This window comes from Eurytemora carolleeae, unplaced genomic scaffold (genome assembly GCF_000591075.1).
Source record: "Eurytemora carolleeae unplaced genomic scaffold, Eaff_2.0 scaffold27, whole genome shotgun sequence".
NCBI lineage: Eukaryota > Metazoa > Arthropoda > Copepoda > Calanoida > Temoridae > Eurytemora > Eurytemora carolleeae.
In genome coordinates, this window is record NW_019396259.1 from 159,100 (window position 1) to 178,774 (window position 19,675).

Sequence of the window (19,675 nt, forward strand, 5' to 3'; positions counted from 1 at the left end):
TTTTCCGGGATATTATTGAAAAGACGACATTTGCAGAATTTGAAGAATAAATTCAAAGAAAATAAGAAATTTAATATAATGATGAAAACGAAATAATTGATTCTAGCATTGAATTATTGACAATTTTCTTTTGAGAAATATGTTCCTAACCATCTGATTAGTTTACTGTAAAATTTTTACTCTATTTTTCGTCGTTGTTATTTAATAATTAAAAAGAAAATAATTCTGAAAACGTATCCAACCCCAAAGTAGAAGTTTTGAACGTCGAATTTGCGCTCAAACTCAGGATTTACAGATCTTACAGTTTTATATGTCTCAAATGAACCCGAAAGTTTTCCACAACACTGAATACTCAGTTCGACGACCTTACATAGCCGGTCACTCCCTTTAAGACGGTTTAACACGAGTATATAGATGGATGCATACTATGTGGGACTTTTTTAAACCTCAATTGCTTTAACCGGATTTATGGAGCATAAAAATCTGAAATACTATGATAAAATTTATTGGGAATTATTTTTATACCTAAAAAAGAATCATTAAGGGCACTATACACACTAGTTGCTAGAGGGTTGCATACATAGATAAAGATAGATTGCGCATAAGACGACATTTTTCATCTTGAAAGATATAAATGTACAGAGATGTTTTAAAGATATTCCTATTATATAGATTAGCTAGGTCGGTTGTGAACATTGGCTGTTCTTATGTCATTGAGTACTAGTGGTGTACATGAGTTCTGTAGAGAGAAATTTAAGTTAGTTTAGTCCTTCTCATGTCCTTCTTCAGTTCTCGTCAATATGATATATTGCTCAGTGAAATATTATTGTTCAAATAGTTCCATTCCCGGAGTTATTTTACACTCTATTATGAAATCCATTAAAACACCAAACCACCCCGCGTATCATTGAAGTATACTTTGACCCCTAGAAGTATGAGTTCGCGGACTGTACAATTCTTGGTAGTTTTGCGTACATAAGCTATCTATGTTTATTTATTTATCTATGGTTGCATAGAACAAAATACACGGAAAAATGCCCCCCTTCCTGACTTAACACTTCGTAGATGTGGAGGTATCCTGATACAGAGTGATAGATTTAAAAATGAAAAATCTATTGAATAAGTGTTAAGGATAGTGGTAGATCAGGAAAATGGGAGAAATAAAAAAGAAAATGAAAAGATATCATTATCTCTAAATGATATATAATTGGTGTCATTGCCTGCCTTAACAATTGTTAACAGTCTTTTTGCTGGACCCAGACCATATAAAAAATATATAGAAAAATACAGATTGAAAAGTCTAAAAAACAATTGTGTCTTTTTCACAAAAATTGCCACAGATTTTCTACCTGACGATGTAAACCTTTAGTATTAAAAATTTAGATTATTTGATCTAGCAGAATCCATAATCTGTCATATCTAAGAGCTTCAACATTGGGTAGCAAATATAGGAAACTAACTGAACTAACTAACTGCTAAGGTTTTACACCGCGCAAGCGTTGTAAATTTTTTTTCTAAAATGCTTTTGAAATAAATCATGGATTGAAATATAAAAATGGTGCCGATATCTTATATTTTTTAATGCAAAAATCTTCCTAATCTCATCCTACTTTTAATTTCCTATGAAACTTATGCGCGCTGAACCAGACAGTGTTATTTTGATCGATATTGAAGGAAAGCGTCGCGTATCAAATTTAAAACCTGTAAAAAAAGATCTTTTATAATTTGGAAGTTAATATTTGTTTCGAAAGAATTTTAAAAGGTTGAGGAAAGTAGTTTTCTATTCTTTTCAGAAAATATTTAGTTGTAATATTTGAAAAGTCTGTACATGAAGAAAGTTGAAGGGTAGAGCTGATGATGAAAATGTCAAAATCTTAAAACTTTAAAATAAAAAATATGAAATTTAAAAAGTCAGAAAAATTGTTTAACAATTTTCGATGCAAAATTTGTTAGTGCATAAATTATATTCCTGTATTTGGATCTCTTCTTGATTTGATCAGAAATTTTGAAAACAAAATAATTTAAAGGAACCGTTCACTTATTTGGGTAATTTAAGGGTAAACTAAATATTATTAGCTATTCATTGGTATCTTACTTTTCAATGACAACTGTGGCCGGAGAAAAGCCGATTTATCATTCAGAATTCCAGTGCATAGGTATGATACCTTTGAATAGACACTATGATGTTTTTTGTCATAGTCATTAGTAAAAAAAAATTTCAAAAATTTAATTAAATTGTTGTATCCAATGGTTAATTTGTAATTAATGGCTAATTTGTTAAATCATGTTTGAACACGAAAACATTAATTTCTTGCTCATTCTAAAATCATAGTTTTTTAATTATATAATGGCTGACAAATGATTTCATTGAAATATGATAATTTTAGATTTTATTGGGCTGGTGTTATTGAAAAAACGTTTAAACAACTGTCTATGCAAAGGTATCATACCTTTCCGCTGGAATTCTAAACAATAAAACGGTTGTTTCTCCGGTAAGTAATAAATATCTTTGAAAAGTAAGACTAATACTAATGAATAGCTAATCATCGGCTGATTAGTTTACCCTAATAACCCAAATAAGTATTAAAAAATTTATTCAGCGCTTTTTTTAAAGGGACCCTGTAAAAACATTAGAGCGCTAAAATAGACATATTTTTAAATATTTTGATAAAATGATCGAAACATAAAAGAATGTAAAAACGTGCAAAAAGAAAAGGATTTATTTAGAACTGCTCGTATGATTCTTGAATATATTTATTTATGTCTAGAGCTGGGGAGTAAGTGTGGAGGATGGTAGGTTAAACCAAACTGATCTATTCTTACCGGGAGTAATGCAGAGTAGAGAAGAGAACTAGAGAGTAGAGTAATGCAGAGTAAAGAACTTGAGAGTAAAGAACTGGAGAGAGGATAACCGGAGAATAGAGAACTGGAGAGTAAAGAACTGGAGAGAGTAAAACTGGAGAGTACAGAACTGAAGAGTAGATTACTGCAGAGTAGAGAACTGTAGAAAAGAGAACTAGAGAGTAGAGAATTGGAGAGTAGAGAACTGGAGAGTAGAGAACTGCAAGAGTACAGAACTGGAGATCAGAGAACTGGAAAGAAGAGAACTGGAGAATAGAGAACTGCAGAAAGTAGAGTACTGGAGAACAGAGAGCTGAAGAGTAGAAAACTGGAGAGTAGAGAACTGGAGAGTAGAGAACTGGAGAGCAGAGAGCTGAAGAGTAGAGAACTGGAGAGTAGATAACTGGAGAGCAGAGAGCTGCAGAGTAGAGAACTGGAGAGTAGATAACTGGAGAGCAGAGAACTGGAAAGTAGAGAACTGGGGAGTAGAGAACTGCAGAAAGTAGAGTACTGGAGAACAGAGAGCTGAAGAGTAGAAAACTGGAGAGTAGAGAACTGGAGAGAAGAGAACTGCAGAGAGTAGAGTAATGAAGAGTGGATAACTGGAGAGTAGAGAACTGGAGAGCAGAGAGCTGAAGAGTAGAGAACTGGAGAGTAGAAAACGGGAGAGTAAAGACTTGGAGAATAGAGAACTGGAGAGTAGAGAACTGGAGAGTAGAGAACTGGAGAGTAGAGAACTTGAGAGTAGAGAAGTGGAGAGTAAAGAACTGCAGAAAGAAGAGTACTGGAGGGTAGAGAGCTGAAGAGTAGAACACTGGAGAGTAAAGAACTGGAGAGAAGAGAACTGCAGAGAGTAGAGTACTGGAGAGAACAGAACGGGAGAGTAGAGTACTGGAGAGCAGAGAGCTGCAGAGTAGAGAACTGGAAAGTAGATAACTGGATAGCAGAGAACTGGAGAGTAGAGAACTGGAGTGTAGATAACTGGAGAGTAGAGTACTGGAGAGCAGAGAGCTGAAGAGTAGAGAACTGGAGAGTAGAGAACTGGAGTGTTGAGAACTGGAGAGAAAAGAAGATAACTGGAGAGTAGAGAACTGGAGAGTAGAGTACTGGAGAGCAGAGAGCTGAAGAGTAGAGAACTGGAAAGTAGATAACTGGATAGCAGAGAACTGGAGAGTAGAGCACTAAATTGTAGAGAACTGGAGAGTAGAGTACTGGAGAGCAGAGAGCTGAAGAGTAGAGAACTGGAGAGTAGATAACTGGAGAGCAGAGTACTGGAGAGTAGAGAACTGGAGAGTAGAGAACTGGAGAGTAGAGAACTGGAGTGTAGAGAACTGGAGAGAAAAGAAGATAACTGGAGAGTAGAGAACTGGAGATTAGAGAACTGGAGAGGTGAGAACTGGAGAGTAGAGAACTGGAGAGAGGAGAACTGCAGAGAGTAGAGTACTGGAGAGCAGAGAGCTAAAGAGTAGAGAACTGGAGAGTAGAGAGAGAGTATTTTTTTTTATTACTTTTATTGTTTAATATTATTAAAACTTTTTCATTCTTTCCTCGAGTTTTATTTATTATTCAATTATAAAAGTATGACAGTATTCATGTCTTGAATGAAACTAAATTTACTAAAATCAAATTTCGGTTAAAGGGGTTGTAGAGCGTAGATTCAAGGGACCCTTTACTTTAAGGGGGAAAACCCCGATTCACAACAGTACCCTGTAAACCTTTAAATAATTATTAGTGTATATATCTCTCAAAAGCTTTGTAAAAATTAGAAATTCATCATTTTCACTCTCGGACCAAACAATCAAATTACAATTTGCAATGCTAAAAATGGCTTTTAATATCCATTCTTTTTCTAAGTAATAATGTTTGCATTAAATTTTTTAAAACGTGTAAAGCATGTTCAAAGCAGTGATCCATTAATAAAGTTCCAAAGAGGAGGATTTTCAAAAATAACTGTTTTAGATTTTTAATTCCAAATGAAATAAAATATAAGCTCCTAAAAACACGAATATTTAATCCCCTGCAGAGAAAAACACAAATAAAAGTAATTACTGGGAACAAAGTGTAGATATAACGTCACAAAATACACTAATATACTTTCAACAATAATACACTAAAGATAATAAAATAGTGTATAAAAATACATTAGAATCAAAAAAAGAAGTAAATCTTCAATGGAAAACCAGAACTTTTTAAGTTTAAAATTTTTTTTTAATTCTTATCATTTCTATATATTTGGTGAATAAAGTTGATAAAATAATGACTATTTTCAACGATTTAAAAATGTTCATTACCCTAATTAGGGTGTCCTATTTTGACTTTAATAACAAATTAAAATCTGAACAAAATTATTTCCCTCTGGTCACTAAGGCAGACAAAAGTTTGAAAGTGGAATAGGGGTATTTATTTATCATGTCATTATTGTTTCAACAAATTGCACTTGTAAAATTACGTTGAAAATCAATGCTGATAATTATTTCAAAGATCAAAGACGACTTTTAAGTGGTTCCCCAGTCGTCAGTTTAGTGGGCCTCACCTTGTTTAAATTGCATGCAATTTTTTACATTTAAAATGAAACTTATTATTCTATTATTATTAGTTTTTTCCTACTTTTGTTTGCTTTTCGTAAACGTATCGGTCTAAAAAGAGTTTATATTTTGCTTTTTTAACTTTATACCGTAAATAGGATTTAATTTAAACCCCTCCCCTTTGTTAATATAATTTGCATAGAAATTTTAATATTAATATTTTAGCAATAAGGGTTGATATATTTAGGGACAGAGAACAGAATGGACAGAATGGAAAGGGGGAGTAGGAAACGAGGGGGAGAGAAGGGTCTAGAGATAGGAGGGTTCTTATGGAGGGAGGGGGGTTCTAGGGATAGGGGGGAGGGGAGGGGAGTGGTATGTGAGTAGGAGTTAAAAATTAGGAGTAGGGCGGGGGATTGGTAGAACGAAATTGGACGAAAAAGATATGAGAATTAATAGGGGATAATTTGAAATCGATCTAAAAAATTGGTGAAATTAAAAAATTTGTATTGAAAAAAAAGTTGGAGAATTTTAACAGATTATAGTTTAAGCTGAATGTAAAGACAGAAAGTGCAAGATTTCCTATTTCAATAAAATATAAAAATTCCGAAGGTTTCCTGTTTTGAGTATCTAATGGTTTCTAGTGGTTATAGTTCTAATGTTTAAAGTGTAACCATGGTATACTGGTATACTGGGTATATATATTTATACTTAGAACCTCCAGTTAGTATTTAACCTTCAAACACACATTCACCCTTACATACACTTGTTCATTACTTTTGAGTATGCTGTGCGCCAACTACATTTAAGCTGTACATTACATTTTCGTCCTAGATGTACACTGTACGGGGACTAAATCGGAGCTGTACACTGTACTAAATTGGACTGTACGAAAACTATCACTAAGCTGTACTCTGCACAGTGATTGCATCATAGCTGAACACTGTACAGTGACTGCATTTGAGCTGTACACAGTACACTGCACCATGACTGCATTTGAGCTTCCCACTGTATACATACTATACAATAACTGCACACCTGTACACTGTAATGTGCAGAGTGTAGAGCTACTGCACTTGTCTTCTAAGAAGTTTAACATCTAAACAAAGTACAAACTACCAATATCTATCACGCTAGTCTAAAAAGGACTGAAAATTAATACACCTCCAAAGGAATTGAGTTTTTGCCACAAACTCTGATTTTCTAATTCCTATAACTTTCCAACCCATTTTCCTAGACCTTTGATATTTCAAACTATTAATTCTGTTAGATCAAATGGTCAACGTTTGAAATTATAAAGGTATGCACCATCAGAATACAAAGATATAGGGGTTAGGAAATGTGAGTTGAGGCAAAAACTCAATTCCTTTATCAAAATTAACATGTCGCACCTATAACAAGTTTTGTACACAAACTTTTTTTTCATAAAGATAACAGTTAAACTGAACTAAATACGCAAAACTAAAATAAATACAAAAATAGACACGAAAAAAGTTTGTTTGCCAAAACGTTTTTATCTTCAGTTAGGCGTATCTACGACGTTCTAAACTTAATATAAGTATTCCTGATGGCTGAAAGCAGGGGATTACGGAAAAAAACTAAAACTTTAAAAGATTAACACATTTTGAAAGCACTTAAAAAACAATTTCCGTTGTATTCTTTGTTCAAACATCTTTCATCAAGGTTTAAGTTTTAATTTTTAAACAATTGTGAAACCTTTTCTTGATAAATTTTGAATTATAAAAAAAAATATGAATCTAAATTTGGGGAGTTGAATGATGCAATTTATAAGCGAACAATAAAAAATAATGGAAGCAAATGTAATATTATGCAGTTTTGTCAATACGGGAGAAGCTGAAAGCCTATCCGCGTGTACTTAATTAAGCAAATAAAAATTCTTAAAAAGCAAAAAAAAATACAATTTGTAATTTATTTTCTGTTAACAATTTCAGATCTGTTTTGTTTAAATTCAAAATTTAGAATTTTTCATCCATTAAAAAAAGGCTAACAGCATTTTAATGTTTTGTTCAACAAAGAAAATTTTTTTCTCTAAAAGTACATCAAAATTCTGCATAGTTTTTGATCCAAAATTATAAAGTTTAGTCAGCAAATACATTGAATGCAAAATTGCATTTTTTAATTTAAAAATGACATGACTAAATTCTGATTTAAAAATTTCTTCAAGGCCAGGTTTTCAAGTTTTAAACTGTAAAAATGTTCTTAAACTTTTCTGCGAAATCCTTGACTATGAAATAAATAGCAAACATACATATATGACCTTGCTTTCTTATTAAAAGATTTAATCATTTTATACTTCACTTAAATTAGGTCAACTTTAAATGTCCATAAATATTAATGAATAGTAAATAATTAAAATTTTGTGAATTTCATTTCTCATATAATTTAAGTTACATGGTTTACAATATATCAAACACAATACACAAATGTAAGAACAGTATGAATCTTGGCTTGGGAAACTTAATAATAAAAAACTTTATGTTTTCACAGTTGCATTGATACAAAGTCATGTCTTCAAAATCTAGGATCTAGCATGGTATTCTCTATCTAGTATCTAGGAGGATCTAGGAGGGTATCTTATATATGGGATTTAGGAGGATCTAGGAGGGTATCCTCTATCTAGGATCTAGAATGGTATCCTATATTTAGGATCTAGGAGGGTATCCTCTATCTAGGATCTAGGAAGGTATCCTTTATCTAGGGTATAGGAGGGTTTAAATCTATCTAGGGTATAGGAGGGTATACTCTATCTAGGGTATAGGAGGGTATCCTCTATCTAGGATCTAGGAGGATATCCTCTATTTAGGATCTAGGAGGGTATCCTCTATCTAGGATCTAAGAAGGTATCCTCTATCTAGGATCTAGGAGGATATCCTCTATCTAGGGTATAGGAGGGTATCCTCTATCTAGGATCTAGGAGGGTATCCTCGATCTAGGATCTAGGAGGGTATCCTATATCTAGGATCTAGGAGGGTATCCTCTACTAGGATCTAGGAGGGTATCCTCGATCTAGGATCTAGGAGGGTATCCTATATCTAGGATCTAGGAGGGTATCCTCTATCTAGGATCTAGGAGGGTATCCTCGATCTAAGAGGGTCTCCTCTATCTAGGATCTAGGAGGGTATACATCTATCTAGGATTGAGTTTGCAGTTAATCTATGGAATTTCCAATAATGGCGGTTTATAGAATTCCTTAGGTTCTTATCTTTAATCTTTATATATTCTTGTCTATGCCGGGGCAGGTGCAACGTAAATATTTATTCATATTTCTATCTGTATATCTATATATTTTAATATATCTATATTATAAAACAAGACATTTATATATGCCTATAGCATATCTATCATCTATCAAAATATATATGAAGTAGTAATCTCTTTTTTTATTTTGTTGTTTGATCATAACTCAGGAACCCTTGACCGATTTGCCTTAATAGTTAAAAAGGTTGACTTTTTTAAAGAAAATTTAGTTTCCAGGTAAAGCTGGGTTCTCAAGCTAGTATATATATATAAGTTAGTGATTTCTGTTTGTCTGTGTGTGAGATTGTTCCTATGTTCTATGATAACTCATCAATCCCTGACCAATTTGAATCAAACTTTGATTGAGTAATTCAGTAGAACAACCGAAATGTTGTTAGTTTGGTACACTTTCATCTTGCCAGGCTATACATTTCTTGCACAAAACGTGCTGGGTCGATACTACAATGGGTAGTCCAGACTGGACAGGACAATTGAATGCATATACAGTACATGACGCCCCGGTTGGGTAGACTTTATGTTTAGTACACCTGATCTAGAAACTCTTTATTCAGAAACACAATCAGGAAGAAAGACCATCAAAATTATTAAAAATCTATACTACACTCTAGAAAGAAAGAACAAGAACAAATTTTGGCAATATTGCAAGTTCTCTAATTTTGATTCAACACCCAAAAGTGAGTAAAGTAAGTAAGGATGTTAAAACTTATCTTATCAATTGTATACAAAGTTGTGTTTCAAACTGTGCAAGATTTTTGTCTAAAATTAAATTTACTTTAATTAAATGTACAAAAGACAGTTCAAGTAGAATTCATTAGGAAATGTTTTTGAGCGGAGATACTTGAAAAGATCGGTTAGATTAAAACTTTAAGTTTGCAAAAATATTTCCGAAAAATGCTGTCTCCTTTAAAAGAAATTGCAACGTATATGTATTTTCAAATATTTGAACGCTTCATGTTTTGACTGCTGTATTTGTTTATGAAGTTAAGTATTCCTATGAATATTACTGTTAATTGCTCATTTAAACCATAAACTAATCCCAAGTACTAATATCAATTATGTACATTTTACGTATAGCTATACAGTGTAATGGAATTAGCGCAGAAAAAAAGACTATTTTGAAGGAACCCAAGAATCTAATTATAATTCATTTTTCGTAAGTCACAGAAACTTAACATTTTTTTTCTATTTTTTCAAATAATAATTGTCAGTTATCTTAATTTTTAAACTTTAATTTAAATAATTATTATTGTAATTATGAAAATTTAATCGAAAAAAAACTTTCAAGGTTTTAATTAAAGTTTTATCTTTATCTAGTTTAATTTCTGTTATGTTGAATGAAAACTTGAAAGTTGGAAAGTTTAATCTAGGATTCGTCAAATATAATAAAAAAGATAAAACAGTTTTTCCTCAAAACTCTAGATTTTTAAAAATTAATCTAAGATGATCCTGGGAACCAAATTCATCCAAATGGAAGACCCCTTAAGAAGTCACAAAATCAAAATTATCAAAAACACCATGATAGGTCTCTGAGCAGCGCGTCTAATTGTTTGAAAATTATTGTTTAAGATATTTTTGCAAATGATATTGCTTTTTTTAGGAATTTAGAAATTCTTCGTACTAAAAATTCTCACAAACTTAAATTTTCAAATCCCTATTTTCTTTGCAACCTAATGGTGTACATTTTTGATATTTCAAAATCTTAGTTAATTGATCATAACATAATCATCAATCCCAAAGGTCTACGTCATTTGGTTGCAAATAATTAGAGATTTGAATCCAAAGCTTTTAATCTTGTATATTTTGAAATTTTGCACTATTTTCTGAAGATTCCGCCATTTTTATTTGGGTTCCAGTAAAAATATGTTAATATTGAAAGAAGCTGAGAATTCTAGACGAGGGGAAAGTGAAGTTTTCATTCCATAAAATAATTAACTTTTGATCTCGATAATCTTTTATGAAATTATTAATTAATATTTTCAGAATCCCAAATGTTGGAATGAAGCGTAGATCACGTCGAAGTGATGATGGAGGGGGCAGTAGTTCATCATCACACAGGAATATATCTATATATAAATATAAAGTTGTCTGTTTGTCTGTTTGTATGTCCAATCGTACCTCGGAAACCCCTTGACCGATTTGCCTCACGTTTTGTTTACGTAACTCGGGAGATCCGCAGAAAATCAAGGAAAATAAAATCGTAATTTACAATAAGTTGCGGGTAATCGGTGGGACTAACTATAGATTCCCCTGGGCCTTGCTGGGTTCCCAATCTAGTATGAATATAAAGTAGTGATATCTGTTTCTTTGTTTGTCCGATCATAACTCAGGAACCCCTGGACCAATTTGGATTTGGAAATCTGTATGACGACGGAGATATTTTTAGCTTGGTATAAAAGGTATAAGTTGATAAGGTGGACTCTAATAAATATAAATTTGTCTCCTGGCAAAGCTGGGTTTCCATTGTATATTTTCTTTGTCTTTTTTGTAGTTTTATTTTGTTGTATATTTATTTTATTAATCTATTAATTAAAACAGAAAAATCTGCGAAAAACCATTGCAAAGTTTGAAGAAGAAATGGCTTCAGGCTTGAGTTTAAACATGAAAGCGCTTAAAAAGTTTTTAATATTAAACCCAAGTTCTGTTTTAAAATCACATTTTTCACTCTCAACATTTCTTTACGTTGTTATGGTTTCATCTTCTAATATTTATTATCCGTTTTATTCTTGTTTTCTTTAATCTTGAATATTATTTTCCAATATTTTATATTTTATGGATTTATGAAGTAGTAAGAAAGAAAAGAGTAGAGGTAGCAGGGACAAGGATCAGAGTAAGGTAAATCAGAAATTTTGATATTCAAAAGAAACTTACTAAATAGTTGGTGGAAAATTATTGTTAAAATTTTTTAGCAAAAGGAAAAGATATTTTTTGTAATATGGAGATGCGTCGTATTTGGAAAGAAATTGAGTCTTTGTACAAGATAATTAGATTTAAATTCAGATTATTAGATTACAATTTAGATTATTAGAATCAAATTTAGATTTTCAGATTTAAATTTAGATAATTAGATTTAAATTTAGATAATTAGATTTAAATTCAGATTATTAGATTTAAATTCAGATTATTAGATTTAAATTCAGATTATTAGATTTAAATTCAGATTATTAGATTTAAATTCAGATTATTAGATTTAAATTCAGATTATTAGATTTAAATTCAGATTATTAGATTTAACAGAACTATTTAGATATCAAAGTTCTTCTACATTTTGTTGCAAAAAAAGAGTTATTAAAAAATCATATTTTTTGGCAAATTATTTCTTTTGATATTTTGTAAAAAAAATATTTATGTTGGACCAAATAGTTCTAGCTTGCTTGCCATATTTGAGGGAACAAAAGGGACCAACTAAATACAAGTTTATGGGTTTGATTATTTGAATGTTTACAGTTATACATTTGTATTGTAGAGGTCAGAAGATCAAGAGATAGACGAACCAGAGGCCAGAGGGGAGGTCAACAATGAGAAACTTATGGTATGTTTTAGAAAGGGGGGAAGGGAGGGCAAGATGAAAGGGGGAATGACTAAGTCAATAGTATACTAATTTCAACTAAAGGTACAAATTGTATTCAACTAAAAATTCTTGTTCTTATATTATTAACGGTTTAGATGAATAATAATTTGAATAATAATTGTAAATCCCTGAAGCTGTTTATACCCCTGAATTCTAATGATTCCCCAGCGTGAAGAAAGAAAAAACTTGTATCTAATTATCTGTTCATAAAGGAGAGAAATTGGATCTGTCTGAACCCCACCTGTATGTATATTTGTTATTTTTTTTTTATTTACAAGGGACTAAACACCTTTTACGTAAAATGTCATTTATTCAAGATAAAAGGAAGTACACAGTGTTGATAAGGAAAAATATTTCTCCCGAAAAATTCTTGGATTTTATAATACTTTATTACATAATGTTATATTACTGCCAACGTAATTTCTACTTTCAAGTAACCGTTCATTTCAAGATGCACACCAGTTGTCTGACTAAGGCTGAGTAAAATAAACTTATATGTCCAATTTTTCTTTCTCGATATAAAAGTGACATTTATGTTTTAGCGATATTTGAGTCTTTGCCAAAAACTTAAATTTGCATATTCCTTTATCTTTACAACTTGATGGCCGATGTAAACCTTTGATATTTCAAATTAAGAGTAAAAGTTCTAACAGAAATCATAGATTGAAATATTAAAGGGAGTGTTCATGAAAAATGAAAGGGGGTATAGGCTTAATGCGATAAAAAAGCGCGTTTGATCGCTACTAATCTTACTTCTATCTGTTGCGTCTATAAGGAGAAAATTGTTAAAGACGTCTCATACCGAATAACTTAGCGCCCATACAAATTGAGAAAATTGCAACATACAACTTAAACCGTAAAAAATCAATTTAATTTTAAGCAAATCATTCAGATATTACAACTTATAGTCATCGATCATCTTTCGCCACATTTGTATATAGTTTATATTTTATAATATTTTTTAATTAATTTGTTTGTTTCTCTTGTCGCTTGCACAACTATCTAAGAATGCCGCACACCACTCACAATTTTCGAAATCCGTTGAAAACGTTTTCTAAAAAATAAAATATTATAATATATAAACTATATATAAATGTGGCGAAAGATATTCGTTGACTATAAGTTGTAATATCTGAATGATTTGTTTGAAATTAAATTGATTTTTTTACGGTCTAAGTCGTATGTTGCAATTTTCTCAATTTGTATGGCCGCTAAGTTATTCGGTATGAGACGTCTTTAACAATTTTCTCCTTATAGACGCAACAGATAGAAGTAAGATAAGTAGCGATCAAAAGCGCTTTTTTATCGCATTAAGCCTATACCCCCTTTCATTTTTCCCGAACACTCCCTTTAAAGATTAGAAATGTTTCTCCTAAATCCTATTTGTAGGAGACAAGTCTGTTTCAGCGCTAACTAGAATTGATTACTTTTCTAATTGATTTCATTTCAAAGAAAAAATCCAATTATATGTGTTGCTTTTGAAAAATTTTGCAAAAACGTTTAAAACTTTTATTTCACCTAAACAATCTTCTTACTTTACAATTACAGCCAGAAATACTGTTCAATATTAACATTTTGATGAAATAGGTAAAACTCAATTTTCAAAAGGTTTTTACAACATAAAAAATAGTCTTTTTTTTTCTTTCAAACTGTGAAATAAAGGCCTGCTTATATTTCCATTTAAAAATGAAGAATTTTCAATTTTATCATGAAAGGTCAGAATTTGAAATTTATGTGAGAACGACAGCAACAAGTGGAAAATCATAAATTTCTGATTTTACTTATTTTTGACTTTTGAAAACTGTTTTTTTTCCTTGTTTGAAATTAAAGAAAAAATAATTATAGACTTTTACATACACCCCATGACGACAACCACACCCTCTCAGGACCTCGTAGAGTTCTGTCTTACCATTCCATTCATTAAGATCAAACTCATGAAATAAAAAAAGGAAAATTGTATTAACAAAATTCGCAATTTTAGTTCTGATGTATGACTATGTGTAGTTTTAAAGCAAAGTTATTATTAATATATCTAAAAATTAGAGCTGTAAAACGACTCCAAAAGAATGATTGACATTTATATGATAACTGTTTATTGTGTTAATATTATTGTCGACTAAACAATACATTGCATCTATTAAATTTAAGTTTTGTGAATTTTATAAAAACTAGGAGCGAAGCTTATTTTTCAAGGCAGAATTCATCTATAAATTGTTACTTTTCAAATAAAAATTTTCGCGAATTTTTTAGTTCAAATTAGTGGATTTTCAAAAATAACAGTGGGCATTTTTTCCCGGCATAATATTTTTCATTTTAACCATCCAAAATTTTTCAAAACAAGCCAAATATATATGGAAGCTCTTTATTGGTAAAGAATTTTAGGTTTTGAAAAAAAGCATTTGTTTTACAACTCTTTAAATTTTGATGGTTATTTTAAGGTTTTTGTTTTTTGACCCATCTGATGTTGTGAACTTGTGAGTTACAAATAAATGAACAAATTTCTAAATACAACCCTAATCTAAATGTTGCATAAACCGAGCCGGTACAACATGTACTGCATATATGCATTTAGTCAAACCGTCCAGTCTGGACTACCCAGTGTTGAGTAGACACATTATATGTTTTATGCAACAAATGTATCCTGGAAGTGGAGAATATTACGAAAAAATTGTTTGAAAGAGATGACGCTATTATCACACTTTTTTTGACTATCCCTGTATTTAATCTATTTGTTTAGGTTGCCCTCCGTATACGGCCCCTAAAACAAGAAGAGATTTCCCGGGGTTACAGGGCTATGGCTGAAAGGGTAGATTCTAAGGTTAAACATTTTAAAATATCATAATTTTTTTTCTTACTTAACATATATTTTGTAAGAAATTGCCTCATGGAGGGATAAATATACTGGAAATGTTTTTTAAAGTTTTCAGAATTTTTCTTCTTAAGCAAGATAAAATGTTCATAAAGTTGTGTTTCTTCTTTCCTTTCCAATTTGGAAGTTTAATTTATTTTAGTTTTACAGAATAGAATAAAACACAGAAAACCTGTACAAAACTAAAAATTATAATAATGAATTCAGAGAAACTTAAAGTAGAAGAATTGGGTTAAGTAACCCCCAATCTATTGAGATGCACATCTGATACACAACGGTAACCTTGAAATCTTTGCATGTGCAAAAACGTCCCTGTTTTCTAACAAGAAATTAATTATTTTCTTTTAAATATTATTGTAAAAGTGAATTGTGGATTTATATGCAGAATAAAAAAGATTTCACATGAACGCTTTGAATTAAGGGTTACTTAAAAATATATTTAAACCTATCTAAATGAATTTTGTTTGTATTTTTAGATGGTCTTATTGACAGATCCTGGATCAAGAAAGAATGATGTTCTCAGAAAAAACAGAAATCCAGAGAGACAGTATATTTTTGATAAGGTCGTCTTTGTTTTATGGGATAATATACCTAGGGTGTAGGATAATAGCAATACTTGATATTGTCTGGGTGTAGGATAATACTAGATATTGTCTGGGTGTAGGATAATACTAGATATTGTCTGGGTGTAGGATAATACGTGATATTGTCTGGGTGTAGGATAATACTTGATATTGTCTGGGTGCAGGATAATACCAGTTATTGTCTGGGTGTAGGATAATACTAGATATTGTCTAGGTATAGGATAATACTAGATATTGTCTGGGTGTAGGATAATACTAGATATTGTCTGGGTGTAGGATAATACTAGATATTGTCTAGGTATAGGATAATACTAGATATTGTCTGGGTGTAGGATAATACTAGATATTGTCTGGGTGTAGGATAATACTAGATATTGTCTAGGTGTGGGATAATACTAGATATTGTCTGGGTGTGAATAATACTAGATATTGTCTGGGTGTGGGATAATACTAGAGATTGTCTAGGTATAGGATAATACTAGATATCGTCTGGGTGTAGGATAATACTAGATATTGTCTGGGTGTTAGATAATACTTGATATTGTCTGGGTGTAGGATAATACTTGATATTGTCTGGGTGTAGGATAATACTAGATATTGTCTGGGTGTACCGTGTAGGATAATACTAGATATTGTCTAGGTATAGGATAATACTAGATATTGTCCGGGTGTAGGATAATAGCAATACTTGATATTGCCTGGGTGTAGGATAATAATATATATTGTCTGGGTATAGGATAATACTAGATATTGTCTGGGTGTGGGATAATACTAGATATTGTCTGAGTGTGGGATAATACTATATATTGTCTGGGTATAGGATAATACTAGATATTGTCTGGGTGTGGGATAATACTAGATATTGTCTGGGTATAAATTGGAAATGTTGCAACAAACAATTAATTTTCTTTTCTCCAAAGCGATCTTCTAATGAACAAACTTTTCCAATGAAACACAGATGAGGTTCGGTTTAAAATTAAAAAAAAACATTTTTCACGGGACTTGGAAAATACACGTACAAGTTGTGTCTTTGGCCAAATAAAGAAGTTCAAAGGTTTTACCAACTTAACTTAAAAAAAATTACACATTAAGGAGCTTCAAAAGTCACGACGCTAATTTTTCGTTTATTGTTTCCGTAAACCTTTATTCAGTGGCAGTTAGACAACATTTCCAGATAGAAATTTGTTTTTAAATGTCTTCTAAATTCACTTTTAGATCATTGTAGGGATAATTTAGTAAACCTCCATTTAAAACGAGGAATGTCATATTCACAATTGTACTCTTTCAAGTCAGCCAAAGGTTTAAAAAAGACTCCTGTGATACGGAGATGCCTTCTACAATTCCTTTAAATAATTTAATTCTTTAGGCTTTTGGTCCGGATTCTACCCAAGAGGAAGTTTACAACGAGACGACTAAACATCTTGTACAAAATGTGATTGAAGGGTACAACGCTACTGTATTCGCATACGGAGCTACAGGTACAGTTGTAAAACACCAGGGGCGTAGGATTTACGGAGGAGGGGGGGGGGGATAAGTTTGTTAAACTTTCAAGGGGTGTGGTTAGTTCCTCCTAGAAACAATACACTTTCTCACAATATCACAAGGATTGCTTCCCTACGTGAAAAAAAATCAACAAATGATTTCTTTAATGGCAATTGTTGTTTTGGGCTTTAGGCTAAACAAACGTTGTTTTTCGTTTACATTATCGAATTAAGCTCTTGATATTGGACGGGCGCCTAAAAACCTAATCCTTCAATTTGCGACCATGTCTAGCACAAAAATATTGATCTTTCTGGCAAACGAAAATAACTTTTAAACGTGTGGGGATTAAGAGTAATTTTAAGTATGTGAATAATCCTTTTAAATTGTTCAACAAATGATTGGTGATCCTGAGAAGTTAAAGTAATTAAGTTTAATAACAGTTAAAAAATGGTTTAAAGGGAGTGACCGGCTATGTAAGGTAGTTGAACTGAGTTTGCTGTTTTGTGGAAAACTTCTTTCGACGTTCAAAACTCCTACTTTGGGGGTGGATACGTTTTCAGAATTAGTTTTTTTTAAATTATTGAATAACGAGACGAAAAATAAAGTAACGATTATACAGTAATCTAATCAGATGGTCTGTAGTTTATTGTAGAACTTTTTTACATTTTATGTTGTCGTTATTTAATAATTTTAAAAAACTAATTCTGAAAACATATCCACCCCAAAAGTAGGAGTTTTGAACGTCGAATTTGCGCTCAAACTCAGGAATAGCAGATCTTTAAAAAGTTTAATAAGTATCAAATGAATCCGAAAGAAGTTTTCCACAACACTGCATACTCAGTTCAACTACCTTACATAGCCGGTCACTCCCTTTAATGATTATAATTCACGATACTTGAAAATATAGTAATGGCAGAAATAAGTAAGTAACACCTCTTTTATTAATTGCTTTTTTACACAATATGTATTTTTTTATAACTTTGACAATACAGCGTTGAAAACTAGAAATGTAATTTATTTAAATGCATTGTAATTATTGGTATAATACTTTGTATTATAGTTAACATTCACAGTGCACAGCGATCTAAGCTGTAAACATTATTCAACCTCTTTATAGATCAGGAAATTTCACATTTCTATCAGGTCTTGTTCTTTGGGCCCATTTTTCCACTTTAGTTCAAGGTTTAATTTTGAAGGCGTATTTGGCAATTCCTGATATATATGTAGGTGGTGGGAAACCCTATACTATAGTTTGTTCTTAAGTCAACTATTGTACTGGTATATAATATATATGTACTGCAGGAGGTGGGAAACCCTATACTATTGTTTGTACTTAAGTCAACTATTGTACTGGTATATAATATATATGTACTGTGTGCTAGAAAATGGGAAAACCTATACTATGGTTGGTACTCAAGATCAACCATTGTACTGGTATGTATAATATATATGTACTGTGTTTTAGGAAATGGGAAAATCTATAATATGGTTGGTACTCAAGATCAACCATTGTACTGTATAGTATGTATAATATTGATGTACTGTGTGCTAGGAAATGGAAAAATCTATACTATTGTTGGTACTTCAGATCAACTATTGTACTGGTATACAATATATATGTACTGTAGGTGGTGGGAAACCCTATACTCAAGATCAACTATTGTACTGGTATATAATATATATGTACTGTAGGTGGTGGGAAAACCTAAAATAGTGTTGGTACTCAGGGTTAACTATTGTACTGGTATATAATATATATGTACTGTGGGTGGTGGGAAACTCTATACTATTGTTTGAACTCAAGATCAACTATTGTACTGGTTTATAATATATATGTACTGTGGGTGGTAGGAAACCCTATACAATTGTTGGTACTCAAGATCAACTATTGTACTGGTATACAATATATATGTACTGTAGGTGGTGGGAAAACCTAAAATAGTGTTGGTACTCAAGGTTAACTATTGTACTGGTATATAATATATATGTACTGTGGGTGGTGGGAAACTCTATACTATTGTTTGTACTCAAGATCAACTATTGTACTGGTATATAATTTATATGTACTGTGGGTGGAAGGAAACCCTATACAATTGTTGGTTCTCAAGATCAACCATTGTACTGGTATATAATATATATATACTGTGAGCTTGGAATTTGGAAGATCTATAATATGGTTGGTGCTCAAGATCAACCATTGAATACTGGTATGTATAATATGGATGTACTGTGTACTAGGTGGTGGGAAAACCTATACTATGGTTGGTACTCAAGATCAACCATTGTACTGGTATGTATAATATGGATGTACTGTGTACTAGGTGGTTGGAAAACCTTTCCAGTGCAGTTTTTGCTTTGTCAAGTGTAAAAAATTTTCTTACTAGTAATATTAAACTAACCATTTACAACTCTTTATTTCGATCATTTATAGAATATGCAATTTCAGCCTGGGGATGTAACAAATGTTCAGAAATGAAACAAATTCACATTTTACAGAAACGAGCAAATTTTCATGTTATCAGTCTTA

At 31.6% G+C, this 19,675-nt stretch overlaps 2 protein-coding genes across 4 annotated transcripts in view; one reads left to right on the forward strand and one right to left on the reverse strand.

Annotated features, from left to right (window-relative positions):
• Window positions 1-19,463, forward strand: part of LOC111699532 (kinesin-like protein KIF19) — a 25,955-nt gene extending 6,492 nt beyond the window's left edge. The window contains exons 1-8 of one of the 3 annotated variants that reach the window (XM_023470226.1): window positions 9,081-9,319; window positions 10,626-10,700; window positions 11,429-11,477; window positions 12,109-12,174; window positions 14,951-15,031; window positions 15,559-15,645; window positions 17,033-17,144; window positions 19,387-19,463. In XM_023470226.1, the coding sequence (XP_023325994.1) occupies window positions 10,642-10,700; window positions 11,429-11,477; window positions 12,109-12,174; window positions 14,951-15,031; window positions 15,559-15,645; window positions 17,033-17,144; window positions 19,387-19,448 (516 nt within the window). In that variant the 5' untranslated portion in view covers window positions 9,081-9,319; window positions 10,626-10,641 and the 3' untranslated portion in view covers window positions 19,449-19,463. Of the gene's footprint in view, window positions 1-9,080; window positions 9,320-10,625; window positions 10,701-11,428; window positions 11,478-12,108; window positions 12,175-14,950; window positions 15,032-15,558; window positions 15,646-17,032; window positions 17,145-19,386 lie in introns of those variants that run through there. The other 2 variants (XM_023470225.1, XM_023470227.1) reach the window with 2 other exon arrangements.
• Window positions 3,017-6,595, reverse strand: LOC111699547 (uncharacterized). The gene is made up of 2 exons (XM_023470247.1): window positions 6,592-6,595; window positions 3,017-4,314 (listed from the first exon to the last, which is right to left on the reverse strand). The coding sequence occupies exons 1-2, from the start codon at window positions 6,593-6,595 to the stop codon at window positions 3,017-3,019; spliced, it is 1,302 nt and encodes a 433-aa protein (XP_023326015.1).
• Window positions 19,464-19,675: the final 212 nt, after the last annotated feature.